This window comes from Pavona decussata, unplaced genomic scaffold (genome assembly GCF_977016875.1).
Source record: "Pavona decussata unplaced genomic scaffold, jaPavDecu1.1 SCAFFOLD_300, whole genome shotgun sequence".
In the NCBI taxonomy this organism is placed as follows: Eukaryota; Metazoa; Cnidaria; class Anthozoa; order Scleractinia; family Agariciidae; genus Pavona; species Pavona decussata.
In genome coordinates this window covers 1,373,077-1,382,815 of record NW_028145697.1, presented here as the reverse complement: position 1 = coordinate 1,382,815, position 9,739 = coordinate 1,373,077, and the positions used below count along the sequence as shown (strand labels likewise).

The window sequence follows — 9,739 nt, the reverse complement described above, 5'->3', positions numbered from 1 at the left end:
GGATTGGATAATAACTTTATTTAAACGCATTTCAATATTTAAATGACGTACAGTTGAACAGTATGGACAGTATGTAAGTTCTGAAAATGATATGGAAAAATGGCGCAGGGGACAATGGGAAGAGCGCGAGCAAGAGGATTTCTTCTCTCTTCCCAGGGTCCCCTGTGCCCTTCATTATTTCACTCTCTCCACTCTGCCATTTTGTTTCCGCTCAAGCGTGAAACACACACACACACAGAGATAGGTAACCAATAACGGTTTCTACAATACTGGTCAATACTGGCGATTATTGGTGGATTCCCTATACTGGTCCGGAATTGTGAAGAATTAATGATAACGATGTACCAGGAAACATAAAACTATGTACTACATCTTTTTATTGGTATGGCTCTCGAAGGTTACATTACTCTCCCTTCCCCTTAGGAAGGCCTGATACTCAGGTTAAATTACTCGCCCCCTCCCCTTAGGAAGGTTTGATACTCAGGTTACATTACGCATTGTTGTATGTTCTACACTTATTAGAGTGCGAAAATGGTGACCAGCCGACACAATAGACACAGTTTGCCTGGTCACACCAAAATTTCCTCTCCAAATAGATTTTGAATGGAAATGAAACAGCAACCCTCTTTCTAAATAAGTGGAACAATTGTGAAGTAAGAAAAAGTTCAAAACTTGTGGAAGGTGTAGGATTAAACTGGCAGCAGTTCACAACGGATGTATGGCAGATGCATGTATGTGGAAAGTTACTTGGACCTGTATGGTACTTTGTACATGTGATCTCAGTTCAGTGTGCTGGTTGGACAGCATCAATTTAGGGCACGTTCTCAACAAGTCATTGGACTACGGTACAATATAAAGCCCTGAAATTTTCACACAAAGCTTCTGTGCAATTCCTGTTCTTGTGAAATCCCTAACGCACATGTATACTGTTGGTCTCAGAGTTGATGACCTTGAGAAAATAAAGTTATTTGATGAGATCTGGTCTGTAACCAACATTCTCATCCCAGCCTTTCCTGCATGTCCTGAGGATCCAATCGTGCTCATCATCATCTACGAGAAAAATGTAATGGCCTGTAAAACATAGTCAAGACCATGGTCGAGGTCATGTTAGATGTCTTGGGGGGGGGGGAGGGGGTACTCCCCAATAATCTAACATGGGTCAAGTAACCCCCTCTCGGGTGGGGTGTGTGCAAAAAGAAGAAGCCTACAGCAAGTAAAATAATCATTTGTCTCACGATGTAGTCACTAAAGTTGTAGACCACTACATCTGGACTGCTTACTGTCTCCATGTAGCTACTAGTCTTCATCAGTAATAGTGTTTTAAAAGTCTTTCAGTAAGCAGTCGAAAAGTCATAGCCTGGTCCAGGCTCTCGTATAGATAGTGTATTTTCCAATTTCGAAAGGCACGGCCTTTCTTCTTCAGGGTATGTTTGAGACTGACCCTGTGGCAAGAGACGGTACAATTTAAAACAGTAATGTTACAATATAGATACCTGAAAAACATAGGCTAAAGTTACATAAACAAAAATGTTACAATTTTGTCAAATAGGCATGAGCAAAATAGCTAACGTTACAACGTGGAAAATGAAAACAAAATACATGAAGAATATCCTATCTATTGACTAACGATAGCCTATTGTTAAGAAACAATAGTAAAGATACATCAAAACTTTGGAGGCCTTCATGAATGCAGCCTTAGTGGTTTGCTAGCTGAATTACCTGCATTTCTGAGGAATTTGTGTTCATAGTCTACAATCATCCTAGATACAGGATTGTAGAAACCATCACCACAGTCATAACAGCCTTCAGGAATTTCACGAGGTGGAATGCGGTTTGTGAGCTGGGAACGACCTGTGACAAAAGTTGATGATATCAGCACTTTTCCAGTGTAAATACAACAAAATTACACCTTTTGCTGTTCATTTACGCAAAATATACATTCATTTACGTCAACAGTTGAAACTATACAGCAAATATACGTTCATTAGCACTTCCATGAACTTCATTAACGCGAATGAACTTTCAATAACGCTACTTGCATATGTATTAATATAGTCAATAGCATCCACGGATGAACAATTGCACCTTTGGACAATCATAAACACCAATAGAAAATCAATTGCACAGTATGACAATCAACTGCTTATTAGAGACATACAATAATGCAATTTGCATAGAGACGCACAATCAATTGCACCTTCATACAATCGTTTACTCAAAATGGTCAATCATTAACATCAACTGACAAACATGTGTGTAGTAATAACAAACAACTATGGAAAAAGAAATTTCAAAATGGTTCGATAGTAGCGGCAACCGTCAAATAATCTTCTTTAACATCTCCGAATGCTTGAATAATTCTTTGTCGCTGTTCAAGTAAGATTCTGTTTCCTTGTGCCTTGATTTCCTTCGGTTCTTTCTGTCTCCGATGCGTCTACTTGTTCGTACAGCGTACTCTGTTTGTTACAGTACTGTAGATGTACAGTAAAATGTTTTTCATTTTATATCTGCTTCAGCAAAAGATTGTGCAAAAAAAAACATAAAATGTTAATGATAATGTATATACTCTTGTGTTTTTGTTCAGTATTTTAAAATACAGGTAACTACAATGAATGACCGTAACGAATATTTTTTCTTCCTATTGTTTATTCGAAAAATACTAACGTTTGTCAGTTCATGTTAACGATAGACCATCTCGCATAAACGATTGTATGAAGGTGCAATCGATTGTGCGTCTCTATGCAAATTCCATTATCATATGTCTTTAATACGCAGTTGATTGTCATACTGTGCAATTGATTTTCTATTGGTGTTAATGATTGTCCAAAGGTGCAATTGTTCATCTGTTGATGCTATTGAATGTAAATACATATGCAAGTAGCGTTATTGAAAGTTCATTTGCGTTAATGAAGTTCATGGAAGTGCTCATGAACGTATATTTGCCGTATAGTTTCAACTGTTGGCGTAAATGAATGTATATTTTGTGTAAATGAACAGCAAAAGGTGTAGTGTAATGTTTAGAGGGCAGAACACACTCTTTTCCTGTTTGTATTGTAATTGTATTTTAGAGTAAATGTGAGATAAATTAATAGCCTACAGCCTGACATGTACAATTGATGACCTACAAGGAGTGTAACTGTAACACTTCGATATAATAACTTAACCTCCAAAGTCGATGACACAATGAAATGTGTGTATGTGGTGTACCAAAAAAGTAATGGTCTTTAGTAAGTATTCATGGGGATAATCTGCTGTTGATCAGTGCCAACTTCCTGGAAATTTAAGCAAGGTATAAATTTTGTGCTCACGGTTAAAATGAAGCAACATAACCTGTGAAAAGTCAGGAAGCAAATTGTGTCACTAAGCTACATAAGAAGCTAAGTGATGTTAAATTAAGTGATCATGAAGACCTTGTTCTCAACGTTTTATTGTCAAGGCGGCTGCTGTCTTAATCCTGACATTTGTTGAATGTCCCTAAAGTTGATTTGATTCAAAATTAAGTTCTATACATTTAAGGGAGGTGCCATTGGTTCAAAACATTCTGAGAGGTGAATTAACTACATGCAATTGAATTAATTTACCATCTTACCCTTATTAATGGTTAATTTTTAATAATCATGAATATTTGCTACAAAAAGTTAATACCTGCAGGTTTGAGTCCATTGCAGATCTCAGTGTAGAATCGTCTGTCATACCCATCACAATATTGCCAGTCATCAGCGTCATACTCCAAACCATCTGCAAATGTGTATTTTCCCTAAAAGGGTAAAAACAGATTGCTGTATTTATTCAATTAACCGCCCTCGGCGCTTTTTTAATTTTGCGTCCATGAGGATGGGCGCTTATTCAAGGGTGGCCCCTTATTATTTTCCCAACATTTTCAGCAGGTGAGGTTATTAATTTTTAGAGAACAACAAAACATTAGGGATTAAACATGTTTATTTTGCTTCAACAACTGACAAAACTTACTTTACGCTGGGCTAGTATAGAAATTTTTTTAAGGGAGGCGGGTGGGCAACTACACATGTATTAAATTTTTGGGCTTAAGGGTGAGCACTTATTTTTTTGGCTTTCAGGGTGGGTTCCTATTCAAGGTTAGTAGGCGCGTATTCGAAGGTTGGTAGTAATTGAATTAATACGGTATGTGGGATGCATTAAGTGTGGGTTATCATTTGCTGATAAATATGTCACCTAGTGTATTAAAAACTCAAGAATAAATAGAAAGAGATTACAATAATAATTTATTATTGATAACAAGCAAACATTTAACGTGTACTGCCTGATGGTAGGTGCAATGTAATGCTGAGCTGTTAAGGGCTTTTGTGGTGGCTGGATTCCCAGGCGTAATGGAATGCTGCCCCAGAGGATTTCATGGCCATTAACCTGCATGGACATTTTCAAGAGACAGCCTCAAAACCTACTTTTTTAAACTAGTAGATGACTGTATAATTATTGACTAACATTAATATTTGTATGCTATTTCTTTATTCTTTTAAATCTTTTTTTGGTTTCCAACTTTTCAAACCTGAGTTTGATGAAATTTTATAGTTTTGTTTGTCTCAAGATCTCTAGAGAGAAGGAAAATGAAAAATCTGCAAGCTGGTTTATCAGATTTCATTAAACCCAAAAACAATATTTAAAAAACAAACAATACATATACATCTGGAAATCTGGAACAAATGAATACAGTCATTGTTTACCTCTACTGCAATGCCTTTGTCCCATTTTCCAACATACTTGCTTCCATTCGAGAAGTGTAAAGTTCCTTCACCATGGAACCTTTAAATTGAAATTTACAAGAAAGATACTTATAATTGACGAAATATAGTTTCATGTATCATCCTGCATTAAGTCACTTACATCTTGGACATAAACACATGATGACAAATATATTAAGTTTCTTTTTTCTGTTCTTGATCATACAGTACTTACCTTTAGTTGACTGTTTCTTGTATTATCTGGTCAGGTAAAATTCTTTTGAGCAACTAAATTGGCACCTAAAATATTCTTTGCAAGACTTGCAGTGGCCGTCATATATTTTGGTGGAAATTCCATGCACAAGCTACAATTTCCACTTGGCTGATAATCTCAGTGTTATATGGATAGTTTTGGCATCGGTTACACTGTACTCAGACATAATAATGCATGAAGCTGTCAATGGAAATGTTTCCCATTGAGTTTATTTCTGGCTCCTACTGATGAAAAAACATCGTTTTTGAATTTTCAAGCAAACGGTAAATCCAGTGCATTTACTATATAGTAACAATTGGCTACACAGACACATTGTGTGGGCCCCCTATGATATATGTTTATATATTTCATTGAAGGTGTCCGCACTGTTGCCTAGCAACAGTGAAAAACAAAGTATGAATGACGTCAGACTGTCTGACGTCATCTGGAGCAAAATTTGCATACATCGGGAAAGTTTGCGTGCCGGATCAAATTTCAACTGCAATGTTCATCAATATTCACTGGATACAGAACTATCTCTCCAGAATCTTTTCCTTTTCTTCCAGATCGAAATCTTTTTTGTGAAAGATTGCATTAAAGAAATTACATGTTTTGTGACCACCGTAAAATAATTTTCTGTGGGAAATAAATTCATCGAACATGACAGCGCTTCACGCACATTGTACATTTCGTCTCGTCAGAAATAGATTTTCAACCGCAAATTAAACTAGCCTGTGGAACCTCAAAAAGACCATGCTCATCAAAATAGTTGCTATGTTCAGAAACCTTTTAATCTCCTCATTTGATGCTACAATACGAGTAAAGAGAGCTTTCCACCCAGCCCCCGCTTCGGGAGGTTTTGCGAGTCACATATTTCTAGTATACTGTTGATGCAACCATGCGATGATTCCTGTTAGTACTAAAAATAAACTGAACAATAAAGGAAGACCTAATAATATATCAAGTACATATATAAACTCTTACGTGTACTTGTAATTTTCAAAGTGATAACCTATACTGCATGCATGCAGATTGAATCAAATTTTAAAATCATATCTACTTTTAAGAGAACATGTTCCTTCTAAAATGGTTACATAAGAATTGTGCCACGAAAAACATCTCGTGATTAAAGCATGTGCAGCACTGCACGCCAAGAAACGTACGTCAAACAACGTCAAACAAAGAATGTTTGACGTCAAACAGTTAATTGAAAATTGAGTTCACTTCACCATAAAATTATTCTAATTGATCAAATTGGAGTTCAGATGGCCAAAAACTAGCTAGACATTTGTATAATGTTCAAAACAATTTGGACTGATGTTGTTGTGTATATATAAAAAGCTTAATGAAGAAACCAAGAGATATATGAGACAAAAGCAAAAAATAAAATTAAAAAAGGAAGCTAGCTAGAGTTTGTTGATCGCTTTGAAATCGACCGTGTATGTTAGTGTGTTCACGAAATAATTAAACCTCGCTAAACATATTCAATACGCTAGATTTCTAAAGCTACGACAAGAACACAGCGTTTACTCACATTCCATCTTTCATTTCGCCGACGTATTTCGTTTCCAGGGACGGAGGCAAGTTGTACTCAGCTGTTTGGCTTTCCATTCTGCAGAATAATGTTCAAGCATTCTGATTTGATCACTAAGACTTCCTAAACTCACGTTCTTTACCTATTTACCTTCCATTTTTCAAGTCGCCTTCGTAACTACTACCTGTGTATTCCATTTTGCATCACACCGCAAGATGGCGGCCTATTTTCAGTATGCGTTGCTATAGCAACGAAGTGAACCTGAGGGTATTGTGTACAGCGGTTGTAAGCCGCAGTCCAAAATATTGGCTTCATTCCTGGCCTGATTGGCTTTATTTTATGTATTTTATGCAGTCTTTAAATTTTCCGGCCGCTTGCACATGTAAATATAAAGGACAGTTTTCCTTTTTCGGTTAATTATTTTCAATACTATTCCACGATCTGATTGCCGGTCGCTGGTCGCTTCGTATTCACTATAAACTGTTTCAAAATGGCGGAAATGTCAATGGTAGAAACACTGACAATCTGGAATGACGGAGTCTCGTTAATGGAGCAAGGAAATTTTCAAGACGCTCTGATGAAGTTCATCGCTTTGGAAGGGAGAACGGATTCTTCTCAACAGCTAATCACATCAGGAAGAAATCTATTTAACATTGGGCAGACATACCTTGCGCTTGGAAAACTTGATCGTGCTGCAAAGGTAAAAACTTTAAACGCTTAAATGTCAGTCTGGAAATATTAATAATCATGTAACTACACTTTAGTGATTTACCGCACAAAGTTCGTGACTTCTACCAACATTAATCACTTCTTTGATCTTGTCACGAAATTTTACCTTTCGGTATTAAAGGTTGTTGATCACGAAGGCTTAAAACTTTTTAAGTCTTTGACAATATGATTTAAGCTTACCTTAATTGTAATATAAACAGCGAGTTGTTTATTAAATTCTCTGTCAGAAGAAGTTTGTTTATGTCTGTATACTTTTATAAGCGAAAACTAACTAATATTAGCTTTTGCCGTGTCTTAATGTTTAATCTTGACTTGAAATCAATATCTTATTGCTGGCGAGCGTTAGCGAGACAGCACACTATTCTTGTCAATAGGGGAAAAAATCCAAAATTTTGTCGGATGTAAGACTCGAAGCTTGCGCAGTAGAGCATTATCCGGGATGGTTGAGACGATAATCATGCGCAAATCACATGGCTGACATATAATCCGGGATACACACCTCACTTTGCGAGAATCGCAAACAGACGCTTTCGGTTACAAGGTGCAGTTGACGTTTGCTTTTGTAATCATTCATAAAGGTCACGAACGGAAAGATATCACTCTCCACGGGATTCATCATTGATCCGTTTCTTGACCTTGATGAATATTCACAAGCAAATGAAGACATCTAGCAAATAAAAATATTTAGAAATACTTACCTATTTGTTTTATGGCAAAGTCAACTGCGCCTCAAAACTGTCTGTGCGTAAAATCGTGGTAAAATTTTCCCATGGAAAGTGATCTCAATTCTCACGCGGTGGATCTATTAAAGCAGCCAAACACAAATTGATCTCTTTCCGTTCGTGACCTTGATGAATGATTACAGAAGCAAATAAAGACCGCAAATAGAAAAAATACCGTGGAGGCTAATAATTCAAAATCTGCGAACCACTCAACTGTGAAATCAAAGGACTCGATGTACTTTCACACGAGTTCTTCGCCCGTGGAGCCCAATCATTCAAAATCTGTGGAGTTTGTACAGGATAATTCGACCGTTGAGTCATGCTCTTTCAGTCCGTAAGTGTGTCCGTTGAGGCAAAAGAATTGAAAACATGTCGATCGCTTGTTGAAGCGAACTGTGCAACTGTGAAATCAGATGATTGCTTCACTCTGAAATCAAACGACTCGTTGCACTTTCACTCGAGTTCTTTGCTCGTGGAGGCAAATAATTCAAAATCTGTGCCGTTTGAGGCGGCTGATCCGTCCACTTCACCAACACCCCCATCCCACAAAAAAGAAGCGTTTTCAACATTTCTTCCCCAATGTGGGTTATACAAATCACTAAACCTGCCATGACCCATTTTCAAAACCAATGCTTGCTATAGTCATGATTTTTACAACGTTACTCATCCAACTGAAACCTACTCTCCCTACCCTCAAAGTCGACCCCTTTTTCCAAACCCATTTACTGTTTAATTAAATCCCCACAACTTTATCCCCCTTCGCCAGCACCCACTTTCATATTGAAATCACTAGTATATATTATAATTTACATTTCCCACTTTGATTTTCAAACAATAAGTGAACTGGAAGTAATGTGAAGGTATATTTTTTTTGCCTACCGTGTAGCATGAAAATTTTGCGGAAGTTTTATTGTGCGGATTGGTGATTTTTTTGGTTTGTGGGAACAAATTTTTGCGGTTCAAGATGACTGAAACTTCTGCCTGGAACCAATTTTTGCGATTCTCTGTTCAAGCAGCAGAACATTTAAGTAGATGAAACCTTAATTTTTTCAACTTTTATTGCACGGTTTGTTGAGTCACAGTTCACTCTACTTACATATTAGAGACATATCACAGAATGAATGACTGTAATACCTTACCGCAACAAAACACTGTTTCATTACTAGGGTTTAATAATGCAGACTAGATACAGACTACCTTATGTATCTAAGCTCTGGTTGCTTTTTCCAATGAAAAATCTCAATTACTGTTCTTATTTAAGTCCAATGTATAAATTTACCCCAGTGGTACAAGTCTATTAAAGAGGAAGTATCATGGGGTTTTTGACCCCTTTTGTTAAAAATGGTGAAATACGACCTTTACTTTGCTACAAAATAATTCTAGAACAACGAGAGGAGAGAAATCAAGTCAATTCCTGACAGGAATAACTCGTGATCTGTTCTAGCGTATTTTGGAAACAAAAATACAAAAAGCCTAACATTTTTCAAGTTTCAATCCATTCCGACCTACTCTGTCTCTGGCCAGAGGCACCTATTGACAGTTTTATTGTATTGGGGTGATAATTTATAACAAAACAAGACAATCCTTTTTTTGTTTCTGTTGTCGGACAAACATTTTTAGGTTTTGAGATGACATCAAATTTTCGTGATACTTCCCCTTTAAAAGCGGAGTTTTTAATTTCACTGGAGGGAGTTAATTTTGCAGCGTTTTATTTTGCAGGTTTTTTTTTCTGCGGGAACTAATTTTTGCAGATCCAGGTAAATCCGCAAAATCTGCGAAAATTAGAACCCGTAAAATTTTCATG

At 36.8% G+C, this 9,739-nt stretch overlaps 2 protein-coding genes across 3 annotated transcripts in view; one reads left to right on the top strand and one right to left on the bottom strand.

The window, feature by feature from the left end:
• On the bottom strand, positions 1 to 6,764 carry LOC146454536 (MORN repeat-containing protein 5-like). The gene is made up of 6 exons (XM_085095434.1): positions 6,635 to 6,764; positions 6,485 to 6,562; positions 4,701 to 4,779; positions 3,646 to 3,757; positions 1,720 to 1,851; positions 1 to 1,050 (listed from the first exon to the last, which is right to left on the bottom strand). Exons 1-6 carry the CDS (start codon positions 6,679 to 6,681, stop codon positions 965 to 967), a joined length of 534 nt encoding a protein of 177 aa, XP_084951560.1. The 5' UTR covers positions 6,682 to 6,764; the 3' UTR covers positions 1 to 964.
• Positions 6,765 to 6,825: 61 nt separating this feature from the next.
• Positions 6,826 to 9,739, top strand: part of LOC146454531 (uncharacterized) — a 70,574-nt gene continuing 67,660 nt past the window's right edge. Inside the window, exon 1 of one of the 2 annotated variants that reach the window (XM_085095420.1) lies at positions 6,826 to 7,184. In XM_085095420.1, coding sequence (XP_084951546.1) covers positions 6,975 to 7,184 — 210 coding nt within the window. In that variant the 5' untranslated portion in view covers positions 6,826 to 6,974. The remainder of the gene's footprint in view (positions 7,185 to 9,739) is intronic. The other variant, XM_085095419.1, reaches the window with a different exon arrangement.

Coding starts and splice junctions, on each gene's coding strand:
- LOC146454536 (XM_085095434.1), bottom strand. CDS start 6,681: ATGGAATACACAGGTAGTAGTTACGAAGGCGACTTGAAAAATGGAAG. Junction 4,780..6,484: donor GGCGAAATGAAAGATGGAAT/GTGAGTAAACGC, acceptor TTCAATTTAAAG/GTTCCATGGTGAAGGAACTT. Junction 1,051..1,719: donor CAAATTCCTCAGAAATGCAG/GTAATTCAGCTA, acceptor TTTTTCTCGTAG/ATGATGATGAGCACGATTGG.